Source organism: Apiospora marii, assembly GCF_038362585.1.
Source record: "Apiospora marii strain CBS 49790 chromosome Unknown utg000002l_segment0_segment0, whole genome shotgun sequence".
Classification (NCBI taxonomy): domain Eukaryota; kingdom Fungi; phylum Ascomycota; class Sordariomycetes; order Amphisphaeriales; family Apiosporaceae; genus Apiospora; species Apiospora marii.
This window is the reverse complement of record NW_027117373.1, coordinates 22000-38883: the sequence shown is the minus strand read 5'-3', so window position 1 is coordinate 38883 and position 16884 is coordinate 22000. Positions and strand designations below refer to the sequence as shown.

General features: G+C 57.3%; 12 protein-coding genes across 12 annotated transcripts; 3 read left to right on the top strand and 9 right to left on the bottom strand.

The window, feature by feature from the left end:
• Positions 1 to 563: 563 nt before the first annotated feature.
• On the bottom strand, positions 564 to 1134 carry PG985_001691 (uncharacterized protein; the record flags this gene model as incomplete). The annotated part of the gene is made up of 2 exons (XM_066821460.1): positions 564 to 965; positions 1027 to 1134. 2 exons carry the CDS (start codon positions 1132 to 1134, stop codon positions 564 to 566), a joined length of 510 nt encoding a protein of 169 aa, XP_066688892.1.
• A 542-nt stretch (positions 1135 to 1676) lies between these two features.
• On the bottom strand, positions 1677 to 3421 carry PG985_001690 (uncharacterized protein; the record flags this gene model as incomplete). Its single annotated transcript, XM_066821459.1, has 4 exons — positions 1677 to 1847; positions 1897 to 2048; positions 2081 to 3184; positions 3259 to 3421. 4 exons carry the CDS (start codon positions 3419 to 3421, stop codon positions 1677 to 1679), a joined length of 1590 nt encoding a protein of 529 aa, XP_066688891.1.
• A 97-nt stretch (positions 3422 to 3518) lies between these two features.
• Positions 3519 to 4472, bottom strand: PG985_001689 (polyketide synthase; the record flags this gene model as incomplete). The annotated part of the gene is made up of 3 exons (XM_066821458.1): positions 3519 to 3812; positions 3910 to 4327; positions 4396 to 4472. 3 exons carry the CDS (start codon positions 4470 to 4472, stop codon positions 3519 to 3521), a joined length of 789 nt encoding a protein of 262 aa, XP_066688890.1.
• A 169-nt stretch (positions 4473 to 4641) lies between these two features.
• On the bottom strand, positions 4642 to 5702 carry PG985_001688 (P450 monooxygenase; the record flags this gene model as incomplete). Its single annotated transcript, XM_066821457.1, has 3 exons — positions 4642 to 4822; positions 5060 to 5245; positions 5386 to 5702. 3 exons carry the CDS (start codon positions 5700 to 5702, stop codon positions 4642 to 4644), a joined length of 684 nt encoding a protein of 227 aa, XP_066688889.1.
• A 138-nt stretch (positions 5703 to 5840) lies between these two features.
• PG985_001687 (aminotransferase) lies at positions 5841 to 6572 on the bottom strand (the record flags this gene model as incomplete). The annotated part of the gene is made up of 2 exons (XM_066821456.1): positions 5841 to 6110; positions 6465 to 6572. The coding sequence occupies 2 exons, from the start codon at positions 6570 to 6572 to the stop codon at positions 5841 to 5843; spliced, it is 378 nt and encodes a 125-aa protein (XP_066688888.1).
• Positions 6573 to 6770: 198 nt separating this feature from the next.
• On the top strand, positions 6771 to 7082 carry PG985_001686 (uncharacterized protein; the record flags this gene model as incomplete). Its single annotated transcript, XM_066821455.1, has 1 exon — positions 6771 to 7082. One exon carries the CDS (start codon positions 6771 to 6773, stop codon positions 7080 to 7082), a length of 312 nt encoding a protein of 103 aa, XP_066688887.1.
• A 2639-nt stretch (positions 7083 to 9721) lies between these two features.
• PG985_001685 (uncharacterized protein) lies at positions 9722 to 11263 on the bottom strand (the record flags this gene model as incomplete). The annotated part of the gene is made up of 3 exons (XM_066821454.1): positions 9722 to 10124; positions 10222 to 10883; positions 11081 to 11263. 3 exons carry the CDS (start codon positions 11261 to 11263, stop codon positions 9722 to 9724), a joined length of 1248 nt encoding a protein of 415 aa, XP_066688886.1.
• An 829-nt stretch (positions 11264 to 12092) lies between these two features.
• Positions 12093 to 12620, bottom strand: PG985_001684 (fatty acid synthase S-acetyltransferase; the record flags this gene model as incomplete). Its single annotated transcript, XM_066821453.1, has 2 exons — positions 12093 to 12302; positions 12366 to 12620. The coding sequence occupies 2 exons, from the start codon at positions 12618 to 12620 to the stop codon at positions 12093 to 12095; spliced, it is 465 nt and encodes a 154-aa protein (XP_066688885.1).
• On the bottom strand, positions 12589 to 13027 carry PG985_001683 (uncharacterized protein; the record flags this gene model as incomplete). The annotated part of the gene is made up of 2 exons (XM_066821452.1): positions 12589 to 12783; positions 12929 to 13027. 2 exons carry the CDS (start codon positions 13025 to 13027, stop codon positions 12589 to 12591), a joined length of 294 nt encoding a protein of 97 aa, XP_066688884.1.
• A 99-nt stretch (positions 13028 to 13126) lies between these two features.
• PG985_001682 (uncharacterized protein) lies at positions 13127 to 13485 on the top strand (the record flags this gene model as incomplete). The annotated part of the gene is made up of 2 exons (XM_066821451.1): positions 13127 to 13406; positions 13454 to 13485. The coding sequence occupies 2 exons, from the start codon at positions 13127 to 13129 to the stop codon at positions 13483 to 13485; spliced, it is 312 nt and encodes a 103-aa protein (XP_066688883.1).
• A 357-nt stretch (positions 13486 to 13842) lies between these two features.
• PG985_001681 (uncharacterized protein) lies at positions 13843 to 15123 on the bottom strand (the record flags this gene model as incomplete). The annotated part of the gene is made up of 4 exons (XM_066821450.1): positions 13843 to 14272; positions 14328 to 14719; positions 14778 to 14885; positions 14944 to 15123. The coding sequence occupies 4 exons, from the start codon at positions 15121 to 15123 to the stop codon at positions 13843 to 13845; spliced, it is 1110 nt and encodes a 369-aa protein (XP_066688882.1).
• Positions 15124 to 15616: 493 nt separating this feature from the next.
• On the top strand, positions 15617 to 16084 carry PG985_001680 (uncharacterized protein; the record flags this gene model as incomplete). The annotated part of the gene is made up of 2 exons (XM_066821449.1): positions 15617 to 15848; positions 16014 to 16084. The coding sequence occupies 2 exons, from the start codon at positions 15617 to 15619 to the stop codon at positions 16082 to 16084; spliced, it is 303 nt and encodes a 100-aa protein (XP_066688881.1).
• Between the last annotated feature and the right edge of the window lie 800 nt (positions 16085 to 16884).

The window sequence follows — 16884 nt, the reverse complement described above, 5'->3', positions numbered from 1 at the left end:
GCCGCCGATGCGATCCTGCTTCTCCATGCGACCAAAATCGACAGCTGAGCTCAAGTATGGTATCCGCGTCGTCAAGATTGAGCCAATCCGATATTTTGGCACATGTGAGTTGCGGGACGGAATGCAGGTGGCAATGCTCACTTCTTGAAACTGAAGACTCTATCACCAACTTAATACTTTGACGGTTGCACTGAACTGTTGACAACGGACTTCAAGACGAGTTGGTGGAGCAGTTTCGTCAATTCCCAACCCCGTGGAAGAAAGGTAGTCCAGTTCAGGGGCTGGCGGCACTGGACAAAAAGGGGTCTCACGTGATAGCACACGGACCACCACATGTGATGGCGGTCCTTCGCCATCTGTAGATAGGGGAAGCAGAGATGCACAAGCAGTCATTCTAAACCACAAGAAGGTATAGTCGTCTCCGCAAGTCTAATTAGGTACTATTCTTACTGTGATCTCCTGGTCCTTCAAGGTATCAGCTGTCTTGCTGGACTTCTCCAGGGTCGGCGGCCGAGGTGAGACCCGAGTGGCAGTAGCACAGCAGGAAGTCGTCGGCCAAATGACTAGGCAACGAGCAAGCTCTCTGGAGCTACGAATAAGCAGAGGGTTGCAGGCAATGCAGCAAGGGCGGAAAGAGCGGAGACGGTGTTCAAGCCAATAGAAACACGTGATATGGACCTTGTTTTTCCAGCTCTAGTCAGAACTCCAAGCTCGTACGCCGGGCCAAATTCCGTTGTCCAACACCCATCCATGGGATACAGGGTGCCAAACACGCCTCGTGTTCCTGCTGCTGTGGTGAGAACCGCCCATGCTGATGATTGCGATACTTGGTCTTGGCCATTGCTCGGCCATCTACCGTGAAGTCGAAAGAGTCCAGCTACTTCCCGTCCGTTGCCAGCCCCAGGTCGACCAGCGGCCACGTGGTGTTCAGCCCCCCGCGGGGCTTGAGCGAAGCGGTGGAGGACCTGGTCGACCAGCCAGCAGAACCGGTCCTCCGGGAACTTGCCTCGGTGGTGGAGTTCCCACAGGGACCTGGCCGCAGTATCGTAGCATCTCCTCACGGCGGCAGCGAGCCTTGGTGGACTGGATGGAGAGTGAGAGGTCCCATTTCTTGGGGACGGTGCTGGGATCCATGATGTCTGGTCTCTAAGATGTATTGAGAGGATTGCCGTGAAACCGCTTGGCCAGAAAGCGCCGCAGCTGCTCGAAGCTGTCCGGGTCGAGGCTCTCGAAGAATGGGCTGCTCTCTTCGAGGAGAGACGCGACGTCTTGCCCTGGCAGGGGGCCGTCAGCGAGCCCGCGCTGACTTGGTATCCGGCTTTTTCGAAGTGCGCCGTGGTCTGGCCAGCGAACCCAGGCCGGTCTACGCAGAGTATCGTCACTGCCTTCGGCATTGCCTCGGGCCCCGTCTACTGGGCCGGGCCACGATGGTCGCCGTGAGCAGCAGGGGCTGTGGCGCATCCAGCACGCATCTACCCACCGGCTCGAGGCCAGCCGCGGACAGCTCTGATACCAATAGCTGGGGGCTGATGTACGGCTCTTCGGACCTGCACCTCACCACCAGCGGTGTTGGAGCCGTATATCATGACCCATTTGGAGGTGGGACAGAGCTCGCGCAGCAACAGGCGGCCGTCCGGCGAGAGAAGCCTCCGGACGTTGGCCAGGCTTTCTTGCAATCAGGGCGTGGTGCTGATATGATTGGCCGCCACGATCAAGTCGTACTGGTCCTCCTCGAAGCCCTGTTCCGAGACGTCTTTTCCGATGTCCAGCGTGGCGTACTCCATGCAGGCGAAGCCCGTCTGTTGCTGGCCCTTGGCCGAAATAAACCCGGTCGAAGTAAACGTGTACTTGGAGCAAAGTACGACCCCCCCCGGGCAGGGTCAGAGGCCCCAAGACGGCGTGGGAAGAAGACTGTCGGCCCGCGACGCCAATCTCCAAGATGCGCAAGTTGGGTTCCCAGTGTCCAAGCCGACGCAGGAACTGGGACTGGTCTACGGACTCCTCCACGAAGCGGTCGAGGTTGTCGAGCGTCTCGGCAAGAGACTGTCCTGTGCCCCGAGACTCCAGACCCGGGGCATACTTTCACAAAGCTGGGGTAGAGCAAGAGCGGCGGGTGCCAAAGGTGTGTGTCGGAGACGACCAGCCAAGTCGGCATCCTTGGCAGAGAGGGCGGTGCTGCTTCCCCCCTCGCAGGGAAGCCCTTGGCGCTGGGCTTGAGCAGACATCCACCGGGCCCATTTCTGGACGTGATCCGCATTGGCTACCGCTCTCCCGGCCTTGCCAAGATGGCTCTGCCATGCCAACAAGCACAGGTCCGCGAGCTCGTACATGATGCCGGTCTGGGCCAGGCGGTCCGGTTTCGGTTGCAGCAGGTCGCCGAAGTGGAGGAACTCGATGTCTGGACTCCGAGCCACGCGAGCAGTGGCGTGGGCGTTGGTGGCTCCCGCTCCCTCTGCCAGCTGGGAGCCGTCGGCCAGGGCCATCTTGATCCCCGTCGCTTCCAAGACCAGGGATTCGTCGTCGGCGACACAGCGCCCGCGGCCCAAGAGAGAGGACTTGCTGGTCACGCTGGCCGAGACCAGGGAGGTCATGTCCTGGTGGCATCGGGAAACGCTAATCTCGTCGATGCTGGTGGGCAGCCAGTTTTTTACCTTGCGGGAGTAGCCATTGACGGCAGCGACACTCAGGAGCTGCAGAGTGCCCTCTTCCGGGATCCCCCCATTCGCGATCCGGCCTACCGCTTTGTGGTCGGCGTTGGTGGAGGTCGTGATGCCCCGGATCGTCTGGAACCCCGGGTCCAGGTCCAGACCCCCACGACACAATGTCCCGCACCAGGCTTCCGGCCCGATCCTCCTCGGCAGGGAGCTCACTTCCGGCTTGGTGGGCTGTCCAAGACGGGGGGGAGGGTCGGGGGCCGTGGCTTCCCCAGTGCAGTGTTTGTTCGAGGTGTGGCCGTTGTGCGACGCGACCGTGAACTCCCACCAGTGGCTGCTGAGTGTGTTGGTCCAGGGGCGCGGGCGCAAGGCGGTGACCATCTCGGTTGGCTTGTCCTCCGACAGGACCGATGCCACACTGACAAGGATGTTGCGGATCTTGAACCCGTCGGGGCGTTCGCCATAGAGCCGCCGGACTGCCTCGCCCGCAAGTGCAATGTATCCGGCAAAGGGAAACACGATGTCTTGTCCTACTTTTGGTCGCGGATCCAGGGTACGTTGTGGAGATGGAGCAAGTTCCGACAGACGGGCTCGAGATCCGTACTCTCGGCCGCCTTGCTGCCCAAGAGGTCGTGGTGGGGATGCTGACGGAGGCGCCACTCGCGGGAAAGCCGCGATTCGGCCCAGTAGCTCGTGTTGTGGTTCCAAGGATACGCCAGAAAGGCACTGGCCCAGGGGGAGTATTGCTTTGAGGTTGATTGGGGCATGTAGGCAGTAGAGCTTCCCCAGGGTGGAGATGAGGGATTCCATCGAGTTCTTATTCCGACTCAAGGCCGGGATGTACGGGGCCGAGAGACTCGGCCGTCAGCACCTGCCGTAGGTGCCCGGCCAGGGCACCATGAGGTCCGGATGGTTCTCCACCCATGCTATATAGTTGGCCGCTGCTGCCCCGGCAGACTTAGCCGTGTTGCCCGGAAACAGCGGCAGCGGCCTCGACTTCGGCGGCACGCGGCCGCATGAGCAGGCGATAGCAAGCTTTGGGCCGCGTCCAGCGACGCGTGGGCGTTCGCCCCGCCGATGCCGAAGGAGTTGACGGTCACCCGCTTCAGTTTGCTGGAGATCCCCAAAGACACGAGCCACGGCGGTGGCCTCGATGGGCTATATGTGGCGATGACACAATTAGCCCTTGTTCTGGCGATAGGATATCCTGGGTAGGGACAGCTCACATCGCCGTTCTGGTGCCATAGCACCCTACCACAGCGGCGGCGCCAAAGTTGTCCAGCCCCGCGAGCTGGTAGGTCCGCCGGATCAGGGCCTCTTGGGCCTCGCTGCTGGGAACCGAGACGCCCGGGGTCTTGCCGTCCGAGTTGTGGCAGGCGGCCCTGGTGACGGCCCGTACCGGATTGCCATCTCGGAGGGCGTCGGCCAGTGGCTTGATGAAAACGGCCGTGACCCCTTCGCTGCGAGCATACCCGTCGGCATCGGCCGAGAAGGTCTTGCACGAGCCGTCCTTGGACAGCACGCCCTGCTCCGTCATGGCTGTTGTCATGGTCGGGCTGAGCATCAGGTTCACGCCCCCGACCAGGGCGGCTTCACACGCGCACGTCGAGACAGCCATGCAGGCCTCACTCTGGCATGTCAACGACGAGGAGCAGGCCGTGCGTACGGTGACACTGATGGGAACAAGTCGGTTAGCTGAGTTGGTTCGCCGACCCCTCGCAGGCAGGATGGAAATGCCTACCTCGGTCCCTGCAAGTCCATCTCGTATGAGATCCGGTTGGAGAGCATGAAGTCGCCCTGGCCTGTGACGCGGAACATGCCTCAACGGGACTGCCGCCGCTCGGGCCGTTGGGTGTGGAGTCACGCAGCCCGTTTCCCGACTGAGTGTCGCGCGGGAGCAGGTTTGCTGTGCAGTGGCATGCTCATTGGACATGGTGCAACTGGGGAGAGCGGAAGCAGGGCGAAACGTAACTCTCTATTGCTACAATTACGATGCGGCATTGACTGGCTTCTTCTTCAGAAACAGCCCATTCTGCGGCTTGATGGTAATGGCACCAGCGGCGACGACGTGCTTCTCCTCCATATCCAGCCTCCACTCAAAGGCCTTGGCGAGCGTGGCCAGAATGCACCTCAGCTCCGCCTTGGCAAAATCTTTCCCTATGCAGCTCCTAGGCCCGTGCAGGAACGTCAGCAAGTCTTAGCTGCTATCCGCACCGCCGGATTTGTTGCGGCCGCGCGGGTCCACCCAGAGGGCGGGGGTCAAACCCCTTGGCTCGGGGACCCCACTGCTCGCGCGATCGGTTGCCCAGCCATGGGGAAATCAAGAGGTGGGAGCCCTTGGGAATCACTTGGCCGCCGAGAGTGGTGTCTTTGACAGCGATACGGGTGGTGACAGGGACGGGCACAAGCGGAGAGTCTCGTTGTTGACCCCGTTCAGGATCGCGAGGCCCTCCAGGGTCGTTTCAACACTGGACCCACCAGCCAGTGGCAAGTCCACCTTAGCGACCTCGTCCCGAATATTGGTTTGCCACTCGGGGTACTTAGCGAGCAAGTAGAAGATCCATGTCAGCGTAGCCGACGTCGTATCGTGGCTGGAACGAAGCAGCAAAGTCAGTATCAGGTCATCATGTCCGAAGTAAGGGCTATTTTCTCCTCTTTTATTTTGCTGGCATCTCATCCTGCTACTAGATATGTAAGCATCTGCTGCGCAACCTCGTCCTCGCTAAAGAACTCGGTCACGAGCAGTCGAGACAGGATGTCGACCTGGGCCCCGGCCGATGTTGCGAGCAGCTCCTTCTTCTCCTGGACGAACTGCTGGCAGACTCGTCTCATGGACCGCGTGCTGTCGTTGAAAACCTTGTTCTTGGTCCAGGGCAACGACTGCACGAAGCTGAAGGAGAAACAGGCCGAGAGCACAAAGTAGAGCAGCATGTGCGGTCCGGTGACATCCCGGTAGTCGCGGGCCAGTTCGGCCTCGGAGCCCCTCACCAGGTTGAAGTCGCGGCCCAGGCACGCTAGGCCGATGATGTCGAACGTGACGTTTTCCATCCATTAGTTAAGCTCAAACTTCCCAGCGCACAATGCTTGCTGTTGTCGCCCGATTTCTGTTTGCAGCTCCTTCGAGAACAGCTGAGCTTTGTCCCACATCATGGGGTATAGATCCTTGATATGCCGGTAGGAGAAGGCTCACAGGCTGTGCTTGCGGAGCCACCGGTGGCGCTCGCTTTTGACGATGTTCAAGCCATCACCCAAGAACTTTCTCACGAAGTTGGATATGTTGGGAGGCTTGATCAAGTCGTTCGTCTTCTGCACAAGTAGTTCGGCGACTATGGGCGCGGTGGCGACGACCACCCGGTCCTGCACGCCTTCCCGCAGCAGCAAGAGGCCGTTGTTCGGTGTACTCCGAGCCACGTCCAGGAGTAGCTGGCCTTGATGCTCTTGACGCACCACCTGGCTCTAGATCAAACGTAACAAGAACCACTTCGTACTGCTGCGTCATCCATGAGCCACAATGAGAGATGACCAGCCACCGCTTCATACCTTCGGCTGTGGTAAATCTTTGAGTGAAAAGCCGTGGATGAACTACGAACGACCACATGAACTGCAGACGCTTTGGGGAAGGTACGGATCACAAAATCGGCAAGAGGAATGATGAGAAGACTAGGCGAGAACTTGAAAACCAGAAATGTGCCTACCAAGGCTGCCGTTGCCACCACCCGAGCAGTCGAAAATGTTGAACGAGATGCGGGATGGCGTCTTGTGCCACAATGATTAGGATGAGACGGACGAGAGCTGCATGGGTATCTGTACCTTGGTAGTAGCTCCCGCCTTCATCAAGTTGTACCCGGCCCGGACGGCAGAAATCGTGGGAAAGGAGGAGGGAGCCGTCGTGTGAATGATGGAGCGCGCAAAGTTCATGATGGTGGTCCTGGTTGCGGTGGCGTGGTCAGCAAGTGGCAACCCCGAGTTCTCCTATGCTCATCTCGGGTAGAGGCCACTGCCTTGCCGCAGGTGTGAAGTCGGATGGCAATGTCCGTTTCCAGCCCGAGCTGCTGTACAAGGCCTGTTGCATGGGCCTCGCCCACAATCAAGACGACGCTGCCCTTGGAGAAGACCATGTCGAGCCGCCCGGACAACGGGAAGACGTCCCCGTTCAGGCTGTACATCGATCGCCACCAAGAGCAGCCCATTGCTGACTATGGCCTGCGCGTCGACCGAGACCAGCGGCACACGAAACGCCTCAATGCCGTTGTGGCGGAAGGGGTACTGCTCGTGGCCCGGCTGCTGGCCATGCCGTCATGCAGCCTGGCATGGACGATTTCATCGAAGACGGTGGCGTCCCCGGCGGGGGACCGCCGAGAGGATAGCCACGTTGGCCTTGTCGCCGGAGTCGGCCAACCCGGGTGTCCGCTCCATAAAATTCGGTGATCTTATGCTCACCTTCTTCTAGATCGTTGTTCTTCAGGAGTTCAGGGTATTGGTTTGAATCGGAGGGCCTCGAGTCCGTGGAGCAATTCCGTTCGAATAGGTCCCCGTGTTCTAGCGATAGAAGGGCATCGGGGCGGGAAACAACAGATTGACCCGACTTCCAGGCACTCATGATGCGCATGAACGGCCGCGGTGCATGTTAGGCATTCATGGCTTGCTCAAATCTGCTCAAGATGTGCGTATCTTTAAGTTGTGGCGCCTGTAACCTTTGCATCCATGTTACCACGAGCTCTCTACGCCCCATCGTGGATATTCTTGTCTCAATCCGACGCACATATGATCAAAGTGACGGCATTGACTAAATAACAAAAGCCAGAGCCACCAAGCAGCGGTCATATATGGAGGGCACTGGAAGAGTGTGTAAAGCACGTCGATTGAAACTTGGGTTCCGTTTGCGGGGACGGGCCAGAGCTCTCGGTAGTGAAGCGCCGGGGGTGTTTCGTTGGCGAATGTCCATGTTAGTATACTTGCTACACCCCTTGACCAAAAGATTGAGTCCGTGAATTAATGCCCAAGGGTGTTTGTCCAGGAGACTTCTGCTCTGTCAAGACTGACCACGGCGTCGGCATTTGTTGAAGTACTTTCTCCCCAATGCCAATGAATGAGATATACAGCTAAACTCGAACCCCTGGCCAATCAATTTCACTGTACTTCTGAACCCGGTGAGCCGCGGTTGGGATTGACGTAGAGACGATTGCATTTTGGAATGCAAGAAGCGGGATGAGGCGTCACATCCCAGCTCATCAGCCGGTTTTTGGCAATGGTGTCGAGACATCCGTCTTCCTGGGGTTCCGCTCCGAAAGACCAAGAACGCGCTAGACCAGACAGAGCCAGCATGGCCTGACCCCTAGCCGGTCGGCCCCCAAAAGACAGCTTTACCTCTGACAGCCACTCACTAAACTGCAGGTCTCGCTGAATTTCCCGTCCTGGCCGCCCTAGCCAGCACACTGGGACTGAACGCCCATTGCCCCAACGTTTTCACTTTGATCTAGGTGCTTGGAACAGAAGCTCATGCGAGTACTCGTCAGCAAACGCAGAGCAGGACTTGCGACTCGCCGCATTCTTACAACGCCATAAGGGCGCGACTTTACTATAAAAAGGCCCGCTGACTTATTCCTGCTCACCATCATAGCTACACCGATGTTCATGGGATATTCTCGACTCGTTCGTAGGAGGTATTGCAAGAGGAAGACGTGACGGTACAATTTCAACCCGGGAGTACCTGTTCAGTCTCATAGGCCCAGGAACAACGCCACAGACCTGCAAAATGCATTCAACACAGGTATTGAGCATGACTGGAAATATCAAAGGAACTGTAGTGATCCCAATTATTTGATCTGTCTAGGGTTTCAACGTTTTCGGGGCAGCATAGGAGTTTTGGCAGTCGAGGGAAACTCCAACAGCGAGACCCCCCCGCATTGCCCAATTGCTAGGGCCAGCATTAAAACCCCAAGCAGCTGTTCTGTCCTGTAGGAACCCCGCAGCAAGAGCTTCAGTCCCTGGGGCCGGAGCTCCATCAGCCCGTCAGACTTGCGGCAATCAATCTCCCACTAGCCATGACGTCGCACCTTCTGGACAGGAGATCCCCTGACATTGACTGCAGAGATCGCACCGTACCACTTAGCCCCAAAGACATCCACAATTAACAGGGCCCCCCCCGTCGTCCCAGGTGCGACCGTGTCGCTGCTAACTGACACTAAGCGTGCGGCCCGGGCCTTACCCTAAATACAGCATCCACCTATCTGGGGCCGCGACAGGTCCCCGAACTTCGCGACCGGTGCAAATACAGCACGAGCCTCACACCAATTGTAGCATGGCCAATATGAGTGCAACTACACGGTTCAGGCATGTACACCTAGCAATAATAGAATCAACATCTCAGCTTGTCATCGTACCCGAAAACAGCTGCCCTGTCCCGTGGGAATGCAGTCGGAGCTTGTTCCGCACTGGGGCAGGGGCATTCAAGATTACGCCTACGTAGCTGCACCAGCACCTGTCTTGCTCCAACACAATGCCTATTCCCCAGAATGTTCCAACACCGACTCCTTTGGGACAAAATGTGCAAAGAATACTTGATGATCAAGGATATTCCTTGCCCTCGGCTCATCTCATGAGGCCCTCCTATGCTAGTCAACGTTTGTAATGATTTGTCCACCAGAGCGAGAGCCATTGGGCTGATGCTGCAACTGCTGTTGATCTGTGTTTCGGCGTCCAAGCTGTTCCTGTTGACCTGCTACCCCGCCATCCTCCATTCGCTGGTCCATGTATTGCAACGAATCAACTCGACTGTCAAGCCTTCACGACGGGCAGCATTTCACGCGTCTCTTCCACTGAGTGTCGATGGACATCGATGGCTTAATAGTATTTGGAAGTGTCATCCCACTGCACTACCGGAATCAATTGAAAGCTTGCATCACGACTCAAAATCATTATACTAGGCTACTAGGAAAAGGCGGTAACATCACCAAGTTACCAAGTATTCTATCCCATCCCGAGTCAAGGGAAAAGCCCTGCTCTTGAACGCGCGCATTGTTGCTCCATGTTAACACCCAACACCAATATTCTCAAAACCTTGCCGCTCAAGCTTGAGACGCTGCCAACTTGACTTGACTGACCTTGGTTACCATCTGCCCAATAGCCAAGACCGTCCGGCCGCTCATCAGCTCAAACACCGGCACGTCGGCGGCGAACTCCTTGCCGATCCAATTGCGCAGCTTCAGCGCAACCAGAGAGTCAACCCCGTACAAGTGCAGCGGCCGGTCCACGTCGATGTCTTCGGACTGGACGGAGAGCCCGCGCGCCAGCTTTTGCACCAGCGACTCGACCACCACGCTGGTCCGCTCCTCCTCCGTGTCCGCCTGCCGGAACAGCGCCGCGAAGTTTGTCGTGGCGCCCGAGGCAGCGGAGGGGCTGGGCCCTGCCCCTGCTTGACTGAAGTAGGCATAGAGCGTCCGGTACATGTGCTTGAACGGCATATCGCCGCTGCCGTCCGCGAGAAGCTCGTCTGGGGTGACAAGTCCCAGGGAGATCTGGCTCAAGCTGGCGGTGAAAGGTGATGCGCGGTTGTCCTGCGAGTAACTGCTCTTCCTCTATCATGCCATAGCCCTGGTACTTCTTGAGGCTCTTCATGAGCTCCTTATTCTCGGCCACGCCGCCGACCGTGCGCATGGAACCGAGGTCGATGGACATGGCGGACCGCCCGCCGTGGCTCGCTCGAAACCTGGCCAGGGCGTCTTGGAAAGTGCAGCCAGCGGCGTAGTTGGACTGGCCGGCTTTTCCCAAGACCCCTGACACCGAGGACAGCAGCACGAAGAAGTCCAGGTCCGCCGCGGGCAACGTGTGTAGATTCCACGAGGTCTGGACCTTGGAGCGGATCGTGGTCCTCCATTGCGTTGCCGTCATGTTCTCGAAAATGGAGTCCTGGAGGACCATGCTCGCGTTGATGCATCCCCGGATCGGGCCCATTGTCTGCCGGGACTCTACCAGCACCCCCTGCAACGAGCTAGCCACGGATACGTCGCACCTGGGTGTGGCTATTGTGACGCCTTTCTCGGTAAGCTTGCCAACCAGCCTTTTGGCTTCATCGGAGGCGGCGCCCGATCGGGAGGGGACTAGCAGCTGCTTGGCGCCCTTGGAAACCATCCAGCGGAGGATGGACCGTCCCACCCCTCCTAAGCCGGCAGCAACCAGATATGTGGCATCCGCATCAAACTTCCAGTCTCGGCGTTTGATGAGATGTTTCTGTATCACATGCATTAGCCTCGTTCATTGTGATCATGTAATTGAGCCACACGTACCTGTACCTGGGCGTCGTGATAAACTTGGATGATGACTCGTCCGGTATTCTTGCCCCTTTGCAAGAACCGGAAGGCCTCCTCCGCTTCCGATACTCAGAAGTTGTGAGACGGCCTAGGACAGTGGATAGCCCCCTCCTCGACCAAACCCATAGTTTTGCGAAGCAGCGTCCTGGCCACATCAATCTTGTGGAAGCTGAGATGGCGCAGGTCGACTGCCGAGAAAGTCACGTTATTAGCAAACGAAATCATCGGCAGCGACGCGTTGGCGTGGATGCCCGGGATGCGGAGGACGTTGGCCTCGTCGTCGCGAACGTAGGTGCACATGCAGCCAAACGTGGAGTAGCAGACGCGGTCGCCCCCGGATCCTTGTGCAGCGCGCCCCGACCCGCCGAACCATGTATTCTGAGTCCGGCTTCTTTGCCTCAAACGCCGAGCGGAAGACTTGTGCAATCTGGTGAGCAACTTCGGAGTGGAATGGAGACGACGGCTCGCAGTCTTCTATCAAGAGCGGGACGATGGTCTTGCCGTCCGTCTCGGCTTGCATTACTCGGAGAAATCCGTCCTTGATACCGCTGTAAGGGTGGGATTCGTCGGAGAATGTGGAGGCAGTGACCCAAAGTACTTAAGCTCTGTGGACTGTTGCCCCCAGGCCTTGATGTGCCTGAATGTGTCGTCCTAAGGATCAACCAAGATGGAATCCCCCATGTCGGCCAGAAACACCACCCGATCGTCTGGAGTAACTGCGGCACTTGCTATCTGAGACAGCGTAAGAACCACTGGACAATGTAGTTGAAGCGCTCCAGCTGCCAGAGAGGACGCCACTCGTCTCTGATTCGCATCATGTTCGCCAACGACCAAGAGGACCCTGCTTGAGGGGACCTCCGCTTCCACGGCTTGCGATGCTTGCTCCACGGCGGAAGAGGCATGGCGTGGGGACCTAGCCATCTTCGATAAGAATCCACCGCGAACTCGGAGCTTGACTCGGTACACACCTAGATATTGTCCCGCTTGGCGTTGATCTTAGGATTCAGTTTCTCGAACAGCGCGACAGGGGGGATGACTCCCCTTTCGAGGATCATGGCGCCTGAAGACAGCATCGATGGCTCTCATCTCGGTAGAGTCGCCCATTTGTGTCCCAGTACCTGAGAAACGTTCAGTATAACAGGGATGGGGGCTCTTTCCCGTCGCTGATGGCGGCAGGCAGCGGTTTCGACACCAGCACGATGATGCCTTCACCTTGGCCGTATCCGTTGGCCCGGTGGTCAAAGCTATAGCAGACGCCATCTGGGGAAAGAAAATTCATCTTGGTCAGGTACACAGAAAGCTCCGGGCTGAGGATAAGATTGGACCTGGCCACCAGCGCCTGCAAACAGAGATTAGCCCGCGACCCACCATTTCCATCCTCAACATTTGTACTGTCACATACCATCGAGCTCTGCCGACTCCGGAGAGACTGGCAGGCGAGATCCACAGCCATCATGCTCGAAGAACACGCCGTGTTCATCTGGATGCTCGGTCCTTTGAGGTCAGAGTACCAGCTTAGTCTGTCTGACAGCATGGAACCAGCGGTGCCCGTCGCCGTATGCAGGGGTGCCTCATCCGGGTTTTTAGCAAGCGCCCTGGGGTAGTCACTATTCCAGCCACATCTTCTAGGCGCATTCCCGCTGTTCAACGTCAGCATCAGTGGACTGGGTCTTGGCATTGCCAGCCATACCGTTCTCCAAAGCATGATACGCCGTCTCAAGCAGTAGTCGCTGCTGGAGATCCATCGAGGCCGCCTCCTTGGACGGAATGGAGAAGAATAGGGCGTCAAACACTGCCGGATCTTCGGTTGGGAAGCGAGCCTAGTTAGAAGGTATCTGTTGTGATGTGATGGGTTAGAACAACGCAGCAGCCTATGTCTTCGTACTCGGAGCATTACCGTTTTGTCATTGGTTTTGGTGGCGCCATGGAAGGCATCAATGCCCTAGAGGTTGGCCATGGTGTCACCTCGTTCTTTCGCTTCTCGAGTACGTCCCAGAAGGTGGAACCATCCTCCGCTCCTTGGGGGAGCTTGAAAGACAACCCCACCACAGCTATGGGCTCCATGAAGGGACGACTGTCAATATTGCGTCAAGCTTCGTTGGCGAAGGTCGACAAAGAGGGGAGTAAGCGGGAGGAACGGTGTTGATATCACCTCGAGACAATATGCAAAAGGAACAATGTCATCTTCAACTTTCTTGCAGTGATTTCAAGAAGTCGAATCATCGATACAAGGCTCCGGTCGTTAGCCAGTTCCCGCTAACTCTCATCGCCGACCTTCACAACCAACAGTACGCTACTGAGACCCTCTTTCTTCTTCACGGCTTGTGGGATGGTTACGATGGTCGTAATGGCGATAAGACTTACGCAATGCGTTCTATCGTCTTTGTTGGTGGTGGCATGCAGCACTCTGTCGGTCAGCGAATCACCGGCGCGCCTTATCAAAGTACGCTTTCGGAATGTCGGTGTAGTGAAGATTATTAAACACCCTAGCCGCACTCCTGCATCTTCTCCGCAGCGGCTGATGGAACCACCTGCTGCTGCGCCAGGTGGCTTACTAGCTGAAAATGCTTCCGATTAGAGCTGAGCAGCAAGCTTCCGCAGGGATAAGCCAACACTACTGTAATGATAGGCGTTCTGTAGACCTGCTTATTCTTCGGGGGCGTAAGCACATGGATCACTTCTCCATGATGAGACCGCCACCGGAGATCGCCGAACAAGGCAGTCATCGCTTTTCAGCACCGATCTATGCGAGCAGGGATGGACTGCGGTGGGAAGATCGGACCCGGGCGGAAGATGCATCGCATGATCGAGTGGCGCCCGTGGTTGGGGGTACGATGCACATCAGCATGTAGGCGAAAGCCAATGAGCTTTGGATTATCCTAGCCACCCTGCTGCGGGTTTCTGCCAGTATCCATTCCTCTGGCCCCACTAATTGGTGCGTGCTCCGTTGTGTCCCCGGTAGCATGTGCGCTCCTTGCTGATATGAGGTCGGTTGTGTCCAGGTCACTCAATTCCCACGTACCGCCACGTCTGCGCGGTCTCGGCTGGTAGAGCTGGTACTGTGGACGAGCTGGCTCTGAGCCACTGCCCTGTTCGTGGCTGGAAAAGGATCGGAAAAACTCAGCAATCGACTTGGGCATGGGAAGCGCCCTGGCCGCCCTCGGCATGGCGGGGATTCCCAGGACGAGAAATCCGCATGTGAGCTCCCAGATGGTCCATATGGCCACCCCCGACATGTAGTAGACGACATCCTCGGTGCTGAGCAGCTTGATAAAGTACACGGCTCGCACGATGCCGAATATCCACGCGCTGTCACCAGGTCGGTTAGCTAGCAAAGTGAAGATAGAAGACAGGCTACGCTTACCCAATCCCGATGACGAAAAGTAAGGATAGCCCGCGTCGTTGATGGCGGGACATCCGAAGTTTCCAGATGATTGTCTGCGGCATAGCCAGGATCGCCGTGTCGGATACGAAGTTGAAGACGCTGATGACGATGTGCTGCACCTCGACGTTGACGGGGCAGCTGCCTCCTACGTACCAGGGATCCCACATTTTCTGCCGCGGCCAGCAGCGGAAGATCTCCGTCATGGTCATGACGATGTAGAACACGACGTTGGCCCAGGTAAGAGCTTGCAGTGTCCACCAGTGAGCATTGCGTTGGCCTGCCGGCACGAAGATGCGGAGCCAGCTGACCAAAATGGCAACCTTGATGCACATGGCAGCTACGCCATAGAGGGCCGCCAGCAGGTGAATGTACTTTTCCATAGTCAGTTGCCAACGTGGGTGAACGGTCGAGGTGGCAGAGAGCGCTCACATATAGCCAATGGGATAAGGATTTCATAGGGACGTTCCATTGATGTACCCAGAATCCGGGATACGTAGCAAAGTCCCACATGACGTATTCAGTCCCGGCGAGAAGGCCCTAGGGGGTTAGCTTACTATTCACAGTGACTAACTGGTCTCGCTGGATGACTACTTACTAGAGCAGCGACCATGAAAGCGTCTTCTATGAGAAACTTCCTGGTGGCTGCGCCGTTCACCAACCGAGCCAGGACGGCCGTTGCCGAGATGATGGAGCTGACGATGACAATGCCATGTCCGATTCCGTGGCTCCCGCCCGCCTCGGCGAAGTTGGGAACCACTCCGAGGGGCGGCTCCATCGCCGGTTCGTCGGGCAAAGGGTCCATCTGAGCAATTGAATTCTCCGAGCCTAGTGATAGTTGAGGTATTTGGCAACTTTTATGACACTAGGGCACACACTTACTTTTTTATAAGATAGGACAAAAGCAGGAAACGCGAACGGACATCGGGACAGGCTGATGTGGATATTCTCGCACACATAAGCAGCCATGCTGATCAGCCTGCACGAAACGTGTCATGCATGCCTGGGCTAACTCGAGTACCTGCAGCATCGGACCCGAGCCAATAAGGGTCGAGCTTGCGTTCAGCTCACACTCAGCTTAGTGCAATCCGATTATGTTTGGGGGCCGGCATAAGCTGAGGTAGCACATGATGTCATGAGAGGCATCCCATCTCGACATCCATGAAATGTCTCGGAGGTTCAACGAGTAACATGTGGGTGATGATCGCGGGCGCGTTCTCCAGGGACGGGGCGGCGGCCTCGACGTATTGAGCAAGGTCATCCTGGCTTACATGCACAAGGAGCGGCTCATGTATTTCGGCTACTTCTCCATTCTACTGCTGGTCGGTACCGTGTTGGGGCCCATCTTCGGCAGCGCCTTCGCCCGGCTCGCGACATGGCGCTGGATCGGGTGGTTCAACCTGCCGCTGTCGGCTCTCGGTTTGGGGCTGGCCCCCATTTTTCTACGGCTCAAGCTCACCGATCAGCCGCTGCGGAAGAAGCTGCGCCGACTGGACTGGGGCGGTGCGTTCTGTTCACCGCGGGCTGCACCCTCACCACCACGTCCCTGGTCTGGCTCGGCGCCATGTATCCGTGGCCGCCTGGCAAACGTTGGTCCGGCTCCTGGGCGCGTTTGCCTGGTACGAGTCCAAGTCCCTCGAGCCTGTCTTTCCCTACCGCGTCTTCTAGAGCTAGGCATCCTGCGCCCCCTCGCCGTCAGCGTCTCCTGGAGGAGACCTTGTTCTCCTTCCGCCTCTTGAGCGGTCTGATTGGACTTTTCGTAGCCTCGACCATCTTCAATCCCGTCTTCGCGGCCAAGATGCACGCTGGCAGACCGGCTGGCGGTCTTGGGCGAAGTACGGGAGGCGATGGGGTTCATGCAGCTCTGGAGACATGTGGAAGCGCCATCGGATATGCTGGACATGATCACCGATGTTCACATGGTATCAATCTGCGGGGCCTTTTGGATGGTAGCGGGTGCTGCTGGCCTGGGTCTCTTAATCTCGCTCCTTATCCGAGTGGGGTCGTTGGAAAGGGACGAATTTGGGAGGCAGCAGTTCAAAGTCAGAGAGCATGTCCCTCTCCCAGCTCACAGCTCACATCGAGGGCGCGGTTCATAACGTGGGCCGTGGACATAAGGATAAGGGATGGTGCTTGTCATAGTATTGTGGATGTAGAAGATGCCTTTTGCCCCAGACGGACCGTTGGTCTACGCGATAACCTTTCAACATGGCCGTGCTCGATGTTCCTGTTGAACCGGAGGATGCACTGGCAGTTGACACTCGCACGTCGTTGAAATAAGGGTAGGAAAGGTTTAAGACGGCTAGGCGGCCAATTGTGGATGTCGTTACTGAGTAGCGCACTCTGCAGTCAATGCCAGTGTATCGCCTGCCCAAAAGGTGCGACGTCACGGCAAATGGTCAACCTAACTCTACCTGTAAGGCGGGGTTCCGTTCCGGCGGGGTTCCTACAGGGCCGAACAGCTGTTTTGGGGTTCCAATGGTGACTAGCAATTGAGCAATGTGGAAGTTTCCCAAGATTGCCAAAGACGACGAAACCC